The following is a 19,779-nucleotide window of genomic DNA, read 5'->3' as shown; positions in this document are numbered from 1 at the left end:
TTATCTCATCATAAGGGTTTAGCCCAGCTCCCTAGTAAGGTGCTTATATTCAATCTTAATTCAACTTCCCAGAACCTGTAGTGCTGCATGTGGTCCACTGTGTTTCTGCTAGCTATCTGATAATTTATGTAGTGGGAAAAGCAGTTGAGCACATGGAGTTTCGATAGTACATGATGGCTGTTGCATCACTCCATCCTTCCCTTTGTTACATATTCATGCCTCTGTTTTTTTGTGAAGGTTGCACTCTAAAATTTCCTGGCACTGCTGCACTCGGGGACATGTGTGCACTCAATATATTCTGCTCAGAATCTGGAGCTCAGGATTTGCCAGAGTGCCTCTGAGCACATATTCCAAACACAATGCAGGGAGTTCACCAAACCGAGCTCATCCGCACTCTCCTGCCAAACCAGTTCTCTCGAAAGTCATAAAATGCAAGGAAACAAAACCTGAATCAAACCAGAATCTTTATTCATTTATCTGGTTTTCACAGGATAAATACTAGTGTCCTTGCCAGCTTCCAGCCCCCTACGATGTGTGGTTCAAACAGCAAGGTGGTAACAAATTTCACCCACCCCCCCCCCGCCCAGAAGTGCACATGGAAACCTGACCAGACTTTTAATCCACGCTGCTGGAGAGAATGAAAGAGGGCTCGCACACAAAAAGGGTTTGCAGCCTCGAGAACCATTTGTTTGCTTTTCGCCACAATGGTCTCCGTTTTCTTCCTCTGCTCCTGATTATTTTAAGCATTGTCAATTATTTAACTAACAGGCAGAAAACTAGGCTTTTATAGACATCCAGAGGGACTCTCTTGAGTGTAATAACGAAGGCAGTTTATTGAACGCCTGTGAGGTTGCTTTCTAATTGTGCGCATTAATCTGCCCATGCAAGCTGGCTGAAAATACAGAAGCAGATTGCACATGCAGATGGAGCGCACAGAATGGAAGAGCGATGCAGCAGTCTTCTACAAAGCTGCATCTTCCTTAAAACTGGGGTTTGTGCTTGTTACTTTAGAGGATAAATGAAACTCGATATCCAGAATAACTTCCAAGAATGTTGGATGAGTTGGCGGGAGGAAAAAACATAGCTGAGCTCCATTGTTCCATCCAGTCAGGACAACCGAAAAAGCAAGTGGGTTAGCAGGAAAGATTGGTTTGGGGAGTGGGTGGGAAGAGATGAAAATAATTCTGCTGAGAAAGTTTTCTTTTCTTTTCTTTTTTTCTTTTCTTTTCTTTTCTTTTCTTTTTTCTTTTCTTTTCTTTTCTTTTCTTTTCTTTTCTTTTCTTTTCTTTTCTTTTCTTTTCTTTTCTTTTCTTTTCTTTTCTTTTCTTTTCTTTTCTTCTCTTCTCTTCTCTTCTCTTCTCTTCTCTTCTCTTCTCTCCTCTCCTCGAGTCTCCTCTCCTCGAGTCTCCTCTCCTCTCCTCTCGTCTCTTCTCGTCTCCTCGAGTCTCCTCTCCATGATTCCATTCCATTCCATTCCATTCCATTCCATTCCATTCCATTCCATTCCATTCCATTCCATTCTTAATGATGGTGATGATAAGATTGAGAGTTTGTGGGTAAGAATCAGAAAGAAGGCCAACAAGGCAGATATAATGATGGGAGTCTGTTTCAGACCATCTAGTCAGGATGAAGAGGCATTAAAAACAGCAGCTGGGAGAAGTCTCAGAATCAATACTACTTGTTCTTGTGAGGCACTTCAATTTACCACATGTCTGCTGAAAATGCAGTACTGCAGAGAGGAAATAGTCCAGGAGGTTTCTGCAGTGTGTGGAATATAACTTCCTGACACAGCTGATGAGGCAACCAAACCGAGAAGGCTCTGTGTTAGACCTGTTGTTTGCAGACAGAGAAGGCCTTGTGGTTGCTGTGAAGGTTGGAGGCTCTCTTGGGCACAGTGATCATGGAGTAGTAAAGTTTTACATTCTTGGGGAAGTAAGGGGAGGGGTCAGTAGAACTGCCAGCTTGGATTTCTAGCAGTCACAGTATCACAGTATAACTAAGGTTGGAAGAGACCCCAAGGATCTTCAAGTCCAACCTGTCTCGACAGACCTCACGACTAGACCATGGCACCAAGTGCCACGTCCAATCTCCTCTTGAACACCTCCAGGGATGGTGACTCCAGCACCTCCCTGGGCAGCACATTCCAATGGCCAGTCACTCTTTCTATGAAGAACGTCTTGCTCAGTGAAGAACCTTCTCCTCACCTCGAGTCTAAACCTCCCCTGGCGCAGCTTGAGACTGTGTCCCCTTGTCAGACCTGTTTGGGAGACTGGTTGATGCATTTCCTTGGAAGGCAGTCCTGAAGGACAGAGGAGTCCACGAAGGCTGAAAATTCTTCAAAGGGAAAATATTTACAATGCAGGAGCAAAATGTCCTAGTGTGCCATGAGACAAAACAGCAGGGAAGAAGGCGGAGATGGATAAACTGAGCTTTGTCTGGAAATCAGGAAGAAAAAGAAATTCTATAGCTTATGGGAGAAAGAACAAGCAGGTTACTCAGGGAGACTGCAAACACGTTGTGAACCAGCAGTGTGCCCAGGTGGACAAGAAGGCCAATGGCATCCTGGAATGTATCAAGAATAGTGTGGCCAGAAGGAGCAGGGAAGTCATTGTGCCCCTGGACTCAGCACTGGTTAGGCCACACCTTGAGTCCTGTGTCCAGTTCTGGGCCCCCAGTTTAAGAAGGACATTGAGATACTTGAACGTGTCCAGAGAAGGGCAACAAGGCTGGGGAGAGGCCTTGAGCACAGCCCTGTGAGGAGAGGCTGAGGGAGCTGGGATTGTTTAGCCTGGAGAAGAGGAGGCTCAGGGGAGACCTTCTTGCTGTCTACAAATACCTGAAGGGAGGTTGTAGCCAGGTGGGGTTGGTCCCTTTTCCCAGGCAACCATCACCAGAACAAGAGGACAAAGTCTCAAGCTGCACCAGGGGAGGGGTAGGCTGAATGTTAGGAAGAAGGTCTTCCCAGAAAGAGTGATTGGCCATTGGAATGTGCTGCCCAGGGAGGTGGTGGAGTCACCATCACTGGAGGTGTTTAGGAAGAGACTGGATGGGGCACTTGGTGCCATTGTTTAGTTGATTAGATGGTGTTGGATGATAGGTTGGACTCAATGATCTCAAAGTTCTTTTCCAACCTGGTTAATTCTATTCTACTCTCTTTGCTTAATATTAGAGGATTGCATTTTGTTAGCTTCTTTGATTAGTCCCCGAAGTTTTAGCAAGTGAGATGTTGCTCCAGCTCTCTGAGTGTGGAATACCTCTGGACACTTTGATATGCTGATTTCCTTCTGCAGTTAATGTTTTCCTGTCTGGAACATTAATTGAACTGTCATCCCTCCTACTTCCCTCTTTCCCTGCAGCATGGCTTATGCTATGATTTGTGTTGTTGTGACTATAGGTTTAGCGTTATGAAAAATACCATTCAGACAATATTTTGACAGTCTGGCAACTCCAAATTCATTACTGGGTTTCCATACAGGTGACACACAATGAATTAACATGTATGACTGACATGACTGTGTTTGTCTTTGGTTAGGTTTGGAACCCTGAGTCGCTTTCTCATGATATGACTGCTTTATCCATGTATTACTGAATTGGGTGTGGTAAAGTGTTTTCTATATTCAAAAGCAGTACACAGTCTTGCTGAGAAACTTCATTTTCTTCCACCCTTGTAGTTAGAATAGAATAGAGTAGGGTAGAGTAGAATAGGATAGGATAGAATAGGACAGGATAGAATAGAATAGAATAGAATAGAATAGAATAGAATAGAATAGAATAGAATAGAATAGAATAGAATAGAACTGAATTGAATTGAATTAACCAGCTTGGAAAAGACCTTTAAGATCATTAAGTCCAACCTATCACCCAACACCATCTAAGCAACTAAACCATGGCACCAAGCACCCCATCCAGTCTCTTCCTAAACACTTCCAGTGAGGGTGACTCCAACACCTCCCTGGGCAGCACATTCCAATGGCCAATCACTCTTTATGTGAAGAATTTCTTCCCAACATCCAGCCTAAACCTCCCCTGGTGCAGCTTGAGACTGTGTCCTCTTGTTCTGGTGCTGGCTGCCTAGGAGAAGAGACCAGCCCTCACCTGGCTACAACCTCCCTTCAGGTAGTTGTAGACAACAAGAAGGTCTCCTGTGAGCCTCCTCTTCTCCAGGCTAAGCAACCCCAGCTCCCTCAGCCTCTCCTCACAGGGCTGTGCTCCAAACCCCTCCCCAGCTTTGTTGCCCTTCTCTGGACACCTTCCAGCAACTCAACATCTTTCCTAAACTGAGGGGCCCAGAACTGGACACAGGACTCAAGTGGTGGCCTAACCAGTGCTGAGTCCAGAGGCACAATGACCTCCCTGCTCCTGCTGGCCACACTGTTCCTGATCCAGGCCAGGATGCCATTGGCCTTCTGAAACTGTGAGCACAGCGACACTACTTTCAAAATCTGTTTTTTAAGGCTTGTGATGGGAAACATAAAATTGCCCTTGACAAAATAAGAGATGACAATGTTGTGCCATTCTGCTTCAACTAAACCCAAACATTTTACTTTTGTTTCAGTGCTACAAAATGCTTCAAACTCTTTCTGCCAAAGTAATCCATTGCAATGCTGCATCCTATTCACCGTGAAGGAAAATTCCCTGACTCATCTTTTGAATTGCTTATCTGGGGTTTGTAGAGCCAGCAGAAGAGTTTGCAACTAAATCTGTGAAGCACTAACATCCTGATGAATAGAATAGCATAGAACAGAATAGCATAGCATAGCATAGCATAGCATAGCATAGCATAGAATAGAATAGAATTAACCAGGTTGGAAAAGACCTTCGAGATCATCAAGTTCAACCTATCACTATAAGACCTAGACAGACTGGACAGCCAGGATGCTTAGCCACAAATACATTCATACATCTGTTTAGGATAGAGTAGAATAGAATAGAATAGAATAGAACAGAACAGAACAGAACAGAACAGAATAGACTAGGTTGGAAAAGACCTTGCCCAATGGGATGCAAGTCATCTTCTTAGAAGCTTTACAATAAGGAAGGAAAGCAAACCCACTGCAACCCCCACATATGCAAACGACAATAATTGTTTGCTTAAAAACTCCTCCCAGCAAATAACCACAATATAGGTTCTGTATCCTCTCTCTCATTTCATTCTGCCTTTCTCCATAACCTTTTGTTCCACCTGTGATGTTTTTCAGCAGTCATATGATAAAATGTCCAGGCTACATTCCAAGGGTGGGATAAAAAGCTGTATTTGTGTTTATGGAAGCACTAACAATTCTATTTGGATTGGATTTCTTCACAGCAAAACCAATGAATTGTTGAACAGATTGGACTTGGGTTTGCCAAAGAGTGATTCCTGTCAGATTGCTAATCATGGCCAAGAGTCTGCAGCATGGGTAAGCAAAAACATGACATGTGCTGTATTTTCTGTCATCTTTCCAGGTGCTGTCAATAGACTAATATTAGAATACTCTAACTGAGCTTAATTGCCTAAACATAACTGAGTAACAAGGAGTCTTTCTGAATGAGACTGCCTGCAATGTCTCTTTCATACTGGCAGACTAGCCTACATAGTAAGGGACTGCCTTTATGACTCTCAGATCTCTCTCTGATAAATGAGATGCGGCTTTATATTCTAAGGTCAGATCAGAGTCTTAAATGTGCTCCATACCCATCTGTTGGTGGCAAGCTTTTATGGAATCTCAACCAGTTCATGTCAGTGGATGCTTTACTGCATTGAAAATCTGGTCAGAAGATAAGCTTATTTCTCACTGTGTCCTAAAAATGATTTCATAGCCTGCTTGGGCACTTTGTCTCAGTTTGAATGAGCCTGGTAAGTATCAATGTAATTAGGAAACAGATAAAGTATTGCTCAGGTTTCATTATTCTAATTGCCTCAGAAAGGCTTTTTCACATATGATTAGTCTCTCTGTGCCTAAACCAAGCCTTCCTACTGATGTACAAATTTGCAGTGGAGAGTGCTAACTCTGAGATAGAAGGTTTTCTCCTTTGGGAAGGTTTGAAATTGAGGGAAGACAGAAAGCGGGCAGCCAAGTGGAGAGAAATCATCATTACAAGGAATGGAATGGAATGGAATGGAATGGAATGGAATGGAATGGAATAGAATAGAATAGAATAGAATAGAATAGAATAGAATAGAATAGGATAGGATACGATTAACCAGGTTGGAAGAGACCTTTGAGATCATTGAGTCCAACCTATCATCCAACACCATCTAATCAACTAAACCATGGTGCCAAGCACCCCATCCAGTGTCTTCTTAAACACCTCCAGTGATGGTGACTCCACCACCTCCCTGGGCAGCCCATTTCAATGGCAATCCCTCTTTCTCTGAAGAACTTCTTCCTAACATCCAGCCTAAACCCCCCTGGCACAGCTTGAGATTGTGTCCTCTTTTTCTGTTGGTGGCCTGGGAGAAGAGACCAACCCCCACCTGGGTACAACGTCCCTACGCAGCCCATTCCAATGGCCAATCACTCTTCTTCCTGACATCCAGCCTAAACCTCCCCTGGTGCAGCTTGAGATTGTGTCCTCTTGTTCTGGTGCTGGTTGCCTGGCAGAAGAGACCAACCCCCTCCTGGCTACAACCTCCCTTCAGGTAGTTGTAAACAGCAAGAAGGTCTCCCCTGAGCCTCCTCTTCTCCAGGCTAAGCAACCCCAGCTCCCTCAGCCTCTCCTCACAGGGCTGTGCTCCAAACCTCTCCCCAGCTTGGTTGCCCTTCCCTGGACACCTTCCAGCAACATTTGGTATAATGTAATATTGATCAATTTCTTTTCCTCACATCATTTCTTTGACAGTGATATTAATTTAGCACACCTAGCTCAAACATCAGTGTCAAACATTCCTCGATGTGCATGAAGACATTTAACTTCTTTGGAGTGTCTGTCACCAGTGACTTTTTGCCCGCTTATTTAATCAACCTCATAATTAACTTTAATCCTGTCTTTCAAAGTGTTACCAATCCTGTGTAGATTTTTATTGTCTTCCAACTTGATTAACATACACTCCACACAATTCTCCAAGCCATTACGGAGAGTAATGAATGGTATTGGACCCACAATGAGTCTCCCTGGACACATGTAACAACTCCTCCCAGCTCAAAATTGAGCTATTAATAATTGCTTCCTCTATTCAGCCTTTGGAGCAAATGATGTGCCTGTTGTTTTAATGGTGTCATTCTGCACACATATATCATGTTTCAAGAACATTGTGTGGACCTACAACAAACTCCTCACTAAAGTCAAACCTACATGCTTCTTGTATTATAGTATCATAGAATCAGTCAGGGTTGGAAGGGAGCACAAGGATCATCTAGTTCCAACCCACTTGCCATGGGCAGGGACACCCCACACTACATCAGGCTGGCCAGAGCCTCATCCAGCCTAGCCTTAAACACCTCCAGGGATGGGGCCTCAACCACCTCCCTGGACAACCCATTCCAGGGCTTCACCACTCTCATGGGGAAGAACTTCCTCCTCACATCCAGTCTGAATCTCCCCACCTCCAGCTTCATTCCATTCCCCCTAGTCCTATCACTCCCTGAGATCCTGACAAGTCCCTCCCCAGCCTTCTTGGAGGCCTCCTTCAGATACTGGAAGGCCACAATGAGGTCACCTGGGAGCCTTCTCTTCTCCAGATTGAACAGCCCCAACTCCTTCAGTCTGTCCTCATAGGAGAGGTGCTCCAGCCCTCTGATCATCCTTGTGGCCCTTCTCTGGGCACCTTCCAGCACCTCCAGATCCCTCTTGGAATAGGGGCTCCAGAACTGGAGGGAGTACTCCAGGTGGGGTCTCACCAGAGCTGAGCAGAGGGAGAGAATCACCTCCCTGGACCTGCTGGCCACACTTCTCTTGATGTAGCCCAGGCTTTCCGGACTGCAAGTGCACATATTAAATTGTGCACATATTAAATTACACTGGCTCATTTTTGAGTGTGCTACGCTACGTCCCTGCTCAAAGACTTTACAGGATAAGTTGCCAAAGACTTCACAGTATAAGTATATGAGCCAGCAGTGTGCCCAGGTGGACAAGAAGGCTAATGGCATCCAGGACTGTATCAGGAACAGTTTGGCCAGTAGGAGCAGGGAGGTCATTCTGTCCCTGTATTCAGCACTGGTTAGGCCGCACCTTGAGTCCTGTGTCCAGTTCTGGGCCCCTCAGTTTAGGAAAGATGTTGACTTGCTGGTACATGTCCAGAGAAGGACAACAAAGCTAGGGAGGGGTTTGGAGCACAGCCCTGTGAGGAGAGGCTGAGGGAGCTGGGGTTGCTTAGCCTGGAGAAGAGGAGGCTCAGGGGAGACCTTCTTGCTGTCTACAGCTCCCTGAAGGGCAGTTGTAGCCAGGTGGGGGTTGGTCTCTTCTCCCAGGCAACCAGCACCAGAACAAGAGGACACAGTCTCAAGCTGTACCAGGGGAGGTTTAGGCTGGATATTAGGAAGTTCTTCCCAGAAAGAGAGATTGGCCATTGGAATGTGCTGCCCAGGGAGGTGGTGGAGTCACCATCACTGGAGGTGTTTAGGAAGTGACTGGATGGGGCACTTGGTGCCATGGTTTAGTTGATTATATGGAGTTGGGTGACAGGTTGGACTTAATGATCTCTAAGTTATTTTCCAACCTGGTCTATTCTATTCTATTCTATTCTATTCTATTCTATTCTATTCTATTCTATTCTATTCCATCCCATCCCATCCCATCCCATCCCATCCCATCCCATCCCATCCCATCCCATCCCATCCCATCCCATCCTATCCTATCCTATCCTATCCTATCCTATCCTATCCTATCCTATCCTATCCTATCCTGTTGTATTCTATACAAGGACACAGAACTGCATGTGTTGGAGCTGCCTGGTGGTTGTGTGGGTGGACATCCAGCCAAGCCAAACGACTAAGAGGCTCTAGACCCTTTCTTGTTTAAATTTTAGTTTCGAGACTACTCCTTTTTTTAAGTAATTGGAATCATTCAAGCATTTCTGTTTTGTTAATTACCTATATAACCATTTGGGAATAAGGTTTGGGATATTGCCCCCCCCTACACACAGCCCAATATGTTTATATTCTCTGCTGAACAATAGATGAGAAGCCATACTTATAAGCAAGCTCTTCGAGAGGAGGAAAACAGAAGATTAGAGGAAACGAAGCAAGAACAGCGGAGGAAGGTAATTAGACATTAACAGTTTGCATATTGTATCATTTTTGCATGCTGTGAAACCAATTAAATACATTGATTACTTGTAAGCCTACACACAGAGCTACTCTTCAGCAAAAGTGACTCAGTGTTTTCAAGCATTGTGAGAGAGATGAGCCAAGCTGCAAAATTTGGGCAGGGACAGGACAATTCTGTGTTCAAGGCTATTTGCATCTGGATGACTACCTCCTGGTTGCCTCTTCATTTGAACAGTTGTGCAGAGCATTTTATGACCATGGTACCCCATTTCCTCTCCTTCATGTGTAAGTAATCTTGCTGAGATATTCATGGTGATCTCAGGCTCCTAATACTCTCTTTCTAAAGAATAGAATAGAATAGAATAGAATAGAATAGAATAGAATAGAATAGAATAGAATAGAATAGAATAGAATAGAATAGAATAGGATTGGATTGAATTGAATTTAATTGACTTGACTTGACTTGATTTGAATTGAATTGAATTGAATTGAATTGAATTGAATTGGTTTGAATTGAATTAACCAGGTTGGGAAAGACCTTTGAGATCATCAAGTCCAACCTATCATCCAACACCATCTAATCAATTAAACCATGGCACCAAGTGCCTCAGCCAGTCTCCTCCTGAACACCTCCAATGATGGTGACCCCACCACCTCCCTGCGCAGCACATTCCAATGGCCAATCACTCCTTCTGTGAAAAACTTCTTCCTAACATCCAGTCGAAACCTCCCCTGGCACTGCTTGAGATTGTGTCCTCTTGTTCTGTTGGTGGTTGCCTGGAAGAAGAGGCCAACCCCAACGTGTCTATAACCTCCCTTCAATTAGTTGCAGACAGCAAGAAGGTCTCCTCTGAGCCTCCCCTTCTCCAGGCTAAGCAACCCCAGCTCCCTCAGCCTCTCTTCCTGGGGCTTGTGCTCCAAACCCCTCCCCAGCTTTGTTGCCCATCTCTGGACACCTTCCAGCAACTCAACATCTTTCCTAAACTGAAGGGCCCAAAACTGGACACTCTGGAGGTGTTCAAAAAGCTATTGGATGTGGCACATGAGGCCATGGTTTAGTTAGTCATGAGGTGTTGGGTGATAGGTTCGGCTTGGTGACCTCTGAGGTCTTTTCCAACCTTATTGATACCATGACACATGGTTCCAAGTGCTCCTTGCCTGCACAGCTGCTGCTGCCTATTGCACAGAGTAAGGCAGTCCTTGCAAACCTACTGTATATAATATACATTTGGAAGCCTCCAGTAATTGTCCCTCAGATATATGGTGGCTTGTTTCTACTTCAAACCACTATTTATGGTAGCCATTGTGAATTCTGTCTCGTAGGTACCTCCCAGCAGAGTGCAGCTGTAAAATGCACAGCTATTGTCAGGTCCCCTTTTCAGCACAGGTTTTAGTATGTATTGCTTGATTTAGAAATTTTCAGCACACTTTGAACACCACACCTCATACACTCCATATATTTCAGAACATTACTCCACGAGGGGACTCAGCATATTGGAAAGTCAGATACTGGGGGTTTAATTTTCAGGTTGAACAGTTATTTAAAACAGTGAAAACTAAGGCTGGCTTTTTTATTTCTTAATCCCATTTCCTCTCTTAGGGTTAGGCAAATATTGATACATAGCATGTTTGCACTTATTGATTTCCTTCATACATTTATTGCATGGTTTTTATTTAATGTTCCACTTACATTGATTTCAACCAAGAAATGCTTTAGTGGTTGCGTTTAGCTGTTGAAGTTGTTCCCTAACAGCATCACTTTATTTTAGTTCCTATTCCTACTGCTACTCAGTTACAATAGAATAGACTAGAATAGAATAGAGTAGAGTAGAGTAGAGTAGAATAGAATAGAATAGAATAGAATAGAATAGAATAGAATAGAATAGAATAGAATAGAATAGAATAGAATAGAATAGAATGAACCAGGTTGGAAGAGAACTTTGAGATCATTGAGTCCAACGTACCATCCAACACCATCTAATCAACTAAGCCATGGCACCAAGCACCCCATCCAGTCTCTTCCTAAACTCCTCCAGTGATGGCAACTCTACCACCTCCTTGGGCAGCACATTCCAATGGCCAATCACTCTTTCTGGGAAGAACTTCTTCCTAACATCCATCTTAAACCTCCCCTGGTGCAGCTTGAGACTGTGTCCTCTTGTTCTGGTGTTGCTTGCCTGGGAGAAGAGATCAATCCCCACCTGGCTACAACCTCCCTTCAGGGAGTTGTAGAGAGCAAGAAGATCTTCCCTGAGCCTCCTCTTCTCCAGGCTAAGCAACCCCAGCCCCCTCAGCCTCTCCTCACAGGGCTGTGCTCCAAATCCCTCCCCAACTTTGTTGCCCTTCTCTGGACACCTTCCAGCAACTCAACATCTTTCCTAAACTGAGGGTCCCAGAACTGAACACAGGACTCAAGGTGTGGCCTAACCAGCACTGAGTACAGGGGCAGAACGACCTCCCTGCTCCTGCTGGCCACACTGGCCACCTGGGCACACTGCTGGCCTACTATCAACTAGTACCCCCAGGTCCCTTTCTGCCTGGCCGCTCTCCAGCCACTCTGACCCCATCCTGTAGCACTGCATGTGGTTGTTGTGGCCAATGTGTAGAACCCTGCACTTGGATGTGTTAAATCTCATGCCCTTGGATGCTGCCCATCTGTCCAGCCTGTCAAGGTCCTTCTGCAGAGCTCTCCCACCCTCTAACAGATCAACTCCTGCCCCCATATGGTGTCATCTGCAAATTTACAGATGATGGACTCAATATCCTCATCCAGAGGCTGTGGATCCAGTTGCTATGAAAAATATGAAAGATGGGTCTGTTCCTATCCCTTCCCCCTCATCCTGCCAGCCAAATTCTCTTTGCAGAAAAATCTGCATCTTCAGTTTCTGGGTGCATTGCAGGGAGCCAAGAGGCAGGCAACCACACATACAGAGCAGAGTCATACTAGCTGTGTTTCCTTCTCAGTCCTGCCTAAAACTGCACACACAATCTCTCCTCTGAAAATAATTCCCTTTCACACTCTTATGTTGTGGTAGTTTAGGCTGGGTGCCTCCTGATGCTGCTACATGGCGTGCACCTCTGGTGCCCCGGGTGTCCAGCCCAGTGGGTGGACACAGGAAGCTGTGTATTTCATACCCATAATGTCCTGCTCCCTATAAATCCATCTGCAAGGTGCCACGCTTCCTTTTTCTTCCCTCACTGCTCCCATGGGAGATGCTCCCTATCTGGTAATGGAAGGGGAGTTATCTCAAGGCCTGGCTAGGCCTAATGCCAAGAGGAGAAGGGGGAAGGGCAATCTCAGATCTGGCCAGCTGAGATTAGCCTAACAGTGGAGAGGGGGGAAGAAAGAGCCCTGGGGGTTTTGGGTGTACCCTCAGGTAGGGAGAAGGGAAATGCTGGGAGGCTTCTGGGTATGCTTTGGGATCTCTTTTGTCACTGTGCTTGTACCTCTCTGTAAAACATTCACTGCTTTTCCATTTAAACTTTCCATCACCTCTGCAACCCATTTGTCCAAGTCTCATTCTTTCTGCCCCCGTGGGAGGCAAGGGAGGATGTGCCTTCCAACCCAGACATAGCCCACCAAAGATGATGGGCTGCTGCAATGCTGGGAGCTTGCACAGGTTTCCACTGCACCAACAGGCATCATTTACCCTTGGAGGAGTCCCAGGGAGGTGGAGGTGACACACCACACTGTGTACACCCATTCTCATCTTCTCCTTACACTCCATGGAGGCAGGAGGCAAAGGGTGTATCTGCTTTATGCCTCACATGTGTGACAACCGTGCCTGTTCCTGCTAGATGAGATCAGCTGTCTTCCCCCCTGGACTCACAGAGAAACTCAAACCTATGGTTTGGGGCAAGGGGAAGCAGAATGGTGTCTGACATTACCCCTTTAAATGTAAAACTGCAAATCACAGAATCACCAAAGTTGGAAGAGACCTCAAAGATCATCAAGTCCAGTAAACTCCCACTTTCTAAGGCATAAACAAGACTCAGCCAGTGCAATGCCAAAGAGATAAATTAGTTCAGCTTTCAATATTGTGCTGTCATGTAAACAAAATGCTGTTGAGAGAGGTTCTCGGAATGACAGGTGGCTCTTGCAGAAGTTAAAACCATGTGGAATTAACTGTCACTGCAATATAGGTATGTTAATTAAAAGTAATTTGGGTTGGGGTTTTGTTGGTGTTCGGTGGTTTGTTGGTGTGTATTTTTTTTCTCTCCTTTTATCATTCTCAGGCTGAATTAATGGAATTGAAACAAAAGCAGAAAGAGGAAGCCAGGACAAGAGCACTTCAAAATGAACAGAAGAGGTATGATGCAAGAATGCACAAATGCAGAATGCACTTAATGGGATTCCTGTCTGGAAAGGGTTTCAAAATTGCAGGCATTCATGCTTTTAGATGAAAATTGCAATGGGGATCCCTGACCTTGCCTCTGGTTTGACTTTGCTTTCAAATGAGCTACTAATATCCATCATTACAACTGCTCACTGTAATGCAGTATGACCCAGAGTGCCTTATTCACTTTATCCTGTCAGCACGGGATACAGCACAGGGTAGAAACTATTGGTAGTTTCATTGGTAATTGCCAATACAGTACTTTCAAAAGGGAAACATTTTACCTATCTACCTACCTACCTATCTATTTATCTACCTATCTATCTATCTATCCATCCATCTACCTACCTACCTATCTACCTACCTATCTACCTATCTATCTATCTATCTATCCATCCATCCATCTACCTACCTATCTGTCTATCTACCTACCTACTTATCTACCTACCAACCTACCTACCTACCTATATGTTTATCTACCTACCTACCTATTTATCTATCTACCTACCTACTTACCTATTTATCTACCTACCCACCTATTTATCTACCTACCAACCTACCAACCTACCAACCGACCAACCTATCTATCTATCTATCTATCTATCTATCTATCTATCTATCTCAGATTAGGAAAGATGTTGAATTGCTGGAAAGTGTCCAGAGAAGGGCAACAAAGCTGGGGAGGGGTTTGGAGCACAAGCCCTTTGAGGAGAGACTGAGGGAGCTGGGGTTGCTTAGCCTGGAGAAGAAGAGGCTCAGAGGAGGCATTCTTGCTGTCTACAACTACCTGAAGGGAGGTTGTAGGCAGGTGGGTGTTGGTCTCTTCTCCCAGGCAACCACCAACAGAACAAGAGGACACAGTCTCAAGCTGTGCCAGGGGAGGTTTAGGCTGGATGTTAGGAAGAAGTTCTTCATAGAAAGAGTGACTTGAGGTGAGGAGAAAGTTCTTCACAGAGAGTTTCTAGGCATTGGAATGTGCTGCCCAGGGAGGTGGTGGAGTCACCATCACTGGAGGTGTTTAAGAAGAGACTGGATGAGGTGCTTGGTGCCATAGTTTAGTTGATTAGATGGTGTTGGGTGATAGGTTGGACTCGATGATCTCAAAGGTCTTTTCCAACCTGGTTAATTCTATTCTATTCTACTCTACTCTACTCTACTCTACTCTACTCTACTCTACTCTACTCTACTCTATTCTATTCTATTCTATTCTATTCTATTCTATTCTATTCTATTCTATTCATCTACCTGTCTGTCTATCTACCTACCTCTCTTTCTAATCTCTCTCTCTTTATTTTTACTTCCTTTCAGAATGGGCTACCTGGTCCATGCCCCATTTTGTGGATGACTGTCAGTGAGGTTAACAGGCAGAGCCAAATCAACCTGGGATTTGATATTGATACAGACAGAAGCTGCAGTGGAGCAAGGCAGCAAGGCCTTCTGCAGCAGCATTGCTTCACACCCCAGGCTATGCCCCACTGCTGTGCCCTCTTTGTGCTCAGCATTTCTATTCTTGCTCTTCTGTCACGTAACTAACTTCCCATTGTCTAGAAGCACAGCTTTAGTCTCAGCTTTGTTTTCTGATGGTAAAAAGAAATAATGCTCAGGCTCAAAAAGAATAAACACCATTTCTTTCCTTTTTTTTTTTTAGATCATTAGGGAAATATTAAACAAAAAAATTACTTCTGTAGGCAACCACTCTGCATACTATTTTCATTACTTTTTTTTTCCTCTAGAACAGATACTAAGATAATTACCCATAGAAGTTAATGAAGGCTTTTCGATTCAGTCCATCTCATGTCCCTAGACAGAAATCATCCAGCATCTTTTACATCAAATATTTTACATCATTCTTACCAATAGCAATGCAAACCATGTACCTGCAGGAGAGGAGGCTCAGAGGAGGCATTCTTGCTGTCTACAAGTACCTGAAGGGAGGTTGTAGCCAGGTGGGGGCTGGTCTCTTCTCCCAGGCAACCAGCACCAGAACAAGAGGACACAATCTCAAGCTGTGCCAGGGGAGGTTTAGGCTGGATGTTAGGAAGAAGTTCTTCATAGAAAGAGTGACTGGCCATTGGAATGTGCTGCCCAGGGAGGTGGTGGAGTCACCATCATTGGAGGTGTTTAGGAGGAGAATGGATGGGGTGCTTGGTGCCATGGTTTACTTGATTAGATGGTGTTGGATGATAGGTTGGACTCAATGATCTCAAAGGTCTCTTCCAACCTGGTTAATTCTATTCCATTCCATTCCATTCCATTCCATGCCATCCCATGCCATCCTATCCTACCCTATCCTATTCTATTCTATCCCATCCCACCCCATCCCATCCTGTCATAGTCCTATTCTATTCTATTCTATTCTATTCTATTCTATTCTATTCTATTCTATTCTATTCTATTCTATCCCATCCCATCCTATCCTGTCATATTCTATTCTATTCTATTCTATCCTATCCTGTCCTATTCTATCCCATCCCATCCCACTCTATCCTATCCTATCCCATCCTATCCTATCCTATCCTATCCTATCCTATCCTATCCTATCCTATCCTATCCTATCCTATCCTATCCTATCCTATCCCATCCCACTCCTATTCTATTCTATTCTATTCTATTCTATTCTATTCTATTCTATTCTACTCCCATCCCATCCTATCCTGTCATATCCTATCCTGTCATATCCTATCCTATCCTATCCTATCCTATCCTATCCACCCAACCAGGAGGATGATGTCGACGAAGCATTCTATAGACAGCTTAAGGCTGTCTCAAGATCTCCTGACCTTGTCCTTATGGGCGACTTCAACCTGCCTGACATCTGCTGGGATCTCAACACAGCAGAGAGGAGGCAGTCTAGGAGGTTCTTAGACTGCATGGAGGACAGCTTCTTATCCCAGGTACTGCGTGAGCCTACCAGGGGCAAGGCTATGCTTGACCTCCTCTTCACCAACAGGGAAGGGCTGGTGGGTGATGTGGTGGTCGGAGGCTGTTTAGGGGCCAGTGACCATGAAATAATAGAATTTTCAGTATTCAGTCAAGCTAAGAGGGCCAGCAAGAAGACCTCCACTCTGGACTTCCGGAGGGCGGACTTCAGGTTGCTCAAGGAAATAATTCAGAGGGTTCCTTGGGAGAAAGCCCTTAAAAATAAAGGGGTCCAGGAGGGCTGGACCTGCTTCAAGAAAGAGCTGATGAAGGCTCAGGAGCAGGCTGTGCCAATGTGCCGGAAGAGGAGCCGCCGGGGCAGACGGCCAGCCTGGCTGTGTAATGAACTTTTAATTGAACTAAGGGAAAAAAAGAGGGTGTATAATCTGTGGAAGAAAGGTGAGGCAACCCATGGAATGTTTAAAGAGGTTGCTAGGGCATGTAGGAGAAAAATTAGGGAGGCAAAAACATATTTGGAACTTAAACTGGCCTCTGATGTGAAGGACAACAAAAAGTCCTTCTATAAATATATTAATAGCAAGAGGAAGGGCAGGGACAACCTCCACTCCTTGGTTGACATGGAAGGAAATGTTGTAACACAGGATGAGGAAAAGGCAGAGGTACTTAACACCTTCTTTACCTCAGTTTTTACTAGCTGGAAAGAACGTCTACCAGACAGCTGGCCTGCAGAACTGGCAGAGGGAGCCAGGGAGCTGCATGGTTTCCCTGTGTTCCATGAGCAAGTGATAGGAGCTCTTCTCAGCAGCTTGGACCCCCACAAGTCCATGGGACCAGATGGGATCCATCCTAGGGTGCTGAGAGAGCTGGCAGATGAGCTGGCCAAGCCACTCTCCATTATTTTTCATCAGTCCTGGCTCACTGGAGAGATCCCAGCTGACTGGAAGCTGGCCAACGTGGTACCCATCCACAAGAAGGGCCGGTTGGATGAGCCAGGGAATTACAGGCCTGTCAGCCTGACCTCAGTGCCAGGCAAGATTATGGAGCAGGTCATCCTGAGTGCAATCACGCAACACTTAGAGGATGGCCAAGGGATCAGGCCCAGCCAGCATGGGTTTAGGAAGGGCAGGTCCTGCCTGACCAACCTGATCTCCTTCTATGATCAGGTGACCCGCCTGGTGGATGTGGGGAGGCCTGTGGATGTAGTCTACCTGGACCTCAGCAAGGCCTTTGACACCGTTCCCCATAGCAAACTCCTGGCCAAGCTGTCAGCCCATGGCTTGGATGGGAGCACACTGAGATGGGTTAGGAACTGGCTGGAGGGCCGAGCCCAGAGAGTGGTAGTGAATGGTGCCACATCCAGCTGGCAGCCAGTCACCAGTGGTGTGCCCCAGGGATCAGTACTGGGCCCCTTGCTCTTTAACATCTTTATTGATGATCTGGACGAGGGCATCGAGTCCATCATCAGTAAATTTGCTGACGACACCAAGCTGGGCGCAGGAGTTGATCTGCTGGAGGGTAGAGAGGCTCTGCAGAGGGACCTCGACAGGCTGGGCAGATGGGCAGAGTCCAAGGGCATGAGATTTAACACATCCAAGTGCCGGGTTCTGCACATTGGCCACAGCAACCCCATGCAGAGCTACAGGCTGGGGTCAGAGTGGCTGGAGAGCAGTCAGGCTGAGAGGGACCTGGGGGTGCTGGTCGACGGTAGACTGAACATGAGCCTGCAGTGTGCCCAGGCAGCTAAGAGGGCCAATGGCATCCTGGCCTGCATCAGGAACAGTGTGGCCAGCAGGAGCAGGGAGGTCATTCTGCCCCTGTACACTGCACTGGTTAGGCAGCACCTCGAGTCCTGTGTCCAGTTCTGGGCCCCTCAGTTTAGGAAGGATGTTGACTTGCTGGAACGAGTCCAGAGAAGAGCAACAAAGTTGGTGAGGGGTTTGGAACATAAGCCCTACGAGGAGAGGCTGAGGGAGCTGGGGTTGCTTAGCCTGGAGAAGAGGAGACTCAGGGGTGACCTTATTACTCTCTACAACTACCTGAAGGGAGGTTGTAGACAGACGGATGTTGGTCTCTTCTCCCAGGCAAGCAGTACCAGAACAAGAGGACACAGTCTCAGGCTGCGCCAGGGGAGATACAGGCTGGATGTTAGAAAAAAGTTCTATACAGAAAGAGTGATTGCCCATTGGAATGGGCTGCCTGGGGAGGTGGTGGAGTCACCATCACTGGAGGTTTTTAGGAGAAGACTTGACGGGGTACTTGGTGCTGTGGGTTAGTTGCTTGGGCGGAGTTGGATTGGTTGATGGGTTGGACGCGATGATCTTGAAGGTCTCTTCCAACCTGGTTTATTCTATGTATTCTATTCTATGTATTCTATCCTATCCCATCCTATCCCATCCTATCCCATCCTACTCTATCCCATCCCACTCTATCCCATCCCACTCTATTCTATTCTATTCTATTCTATTCTATTCTATTCTATTCTATTCTAATCTAATCCAATCCCATCCCATCCCATCCCATCCCATCCCATCCCATGCTATCCTGTCATATTCTATCCTATCCTATCCTTTGGAGAGAGCCTGTAAGTCTGCCAGGATAATGGTCAGTGTGCATCTCTGTGTCTGCCCGGACAGAAAATGAAGTCCACCTTCTCTGATGCCAGCCCCTGGGTATGTAGCACAGGCTTGAAAAGCACAAGATGGTTATTGAACTGAGAATAGGGAAAGCCACTCAATGGAGTGTTAAATTTCAAAACCTGGTGATCTCCTCAGTTACCTTCAGTCATTATTTTTTGTTGTATTTGAAGGGTAAATAATGCTTTTCTGGACCGACTCCAGAACAGAACACAACCTAATAGCATTTACCAACCTGGATGTGCTGGGAGTCTGGACTGCCTCAGTAATTACACCTGGGTAAGTTTTTGGATACAGAACATGAAAGCCATGAGACTGTTTAAAAGCTGACTTTCCCCCTTAGCTACTGTCTTGTGTCTGTGCATGTTTAGCCTGCCTGACAGAGCTTATAGCCCTGACTGGCTGTCTACAATAACTTTTAATAAGCTGTTCAAATGGGAGGAAGGAGGAACAGCTGTTCCTGCAGCAGAACCGAGTGCAAGGTACTTAACTGCAAAGAACCATATCCAAGGTACTTCCTTAACTTTGTAACAAGGGTAAGAAAATCATAATGGATTTAAATGAAAGGTGTTTGGAAATGCTGTAAACATCTTAATGTGATACTGAAATTGGAGGGGAAAAATACCATGAAGAGTACAGCTGTTCAGTTTTTGCCCATATAAAGTGGTGACAAAGAAGACCCAACTTCATCCAAAATAGTAAGAATTCTTTGAAGAGAAAAGGATCTTGACTGGAGCTTAT

At 45.5% G+C, this 19,779-nt stretch overlaps 1 protein-coding gene across 1 annotated transcript in view; it reads left to right on the top strand.

Annotated features, from left to right (window-relative positions):
- The window catches only part of EPSTI1 (epithelial stromal interaction 1), a 54,699-nt gene extending 35,331 nt beyond the window's left edge, over nucleotides 1-19,368 (top strand). The window contains exons 7-10 of the mRNA XM_054162918.1: nucleotides 5,306-5,399; nucleotides 9,098-9,181; nucleotides 13,425-13,498; nucleotides 19,212-19,368. Coding sequence (XP_054018893.1) covers nucleotides 5,306-5,399; nucleotides 9,098-9,181; nucleotides 13,425-13,498; nucleotides 19,212-19,368 — 409 coding nt within the window. The remainder of the gene's footprint in view (nucleotides 1-5,305; nucleotides 5,400-9,097; nucleotides 9,182-13,424; nucleotides 13,499-19,211) is intronic.
- Nucleotides 19,369-19,779: the final 411 nt, after the last annotated feature.

Source organism: Dryobates pubescens, chromosome 7, assembly GCF_014839835.1.
Source record: "Dryobates pubescens isolate bDryPub1 chromosome 7, bDryPub1.pri, whole genome shotgun sequence".
NCBI lineage: Eukaryota > Metazoa > Chordata > Aves > Piciformes > Picidae > Dryobates > Dryobates pubescens.
This window is presented reverse-complemented; position numbering and strand designations above follow the sequence as displayed.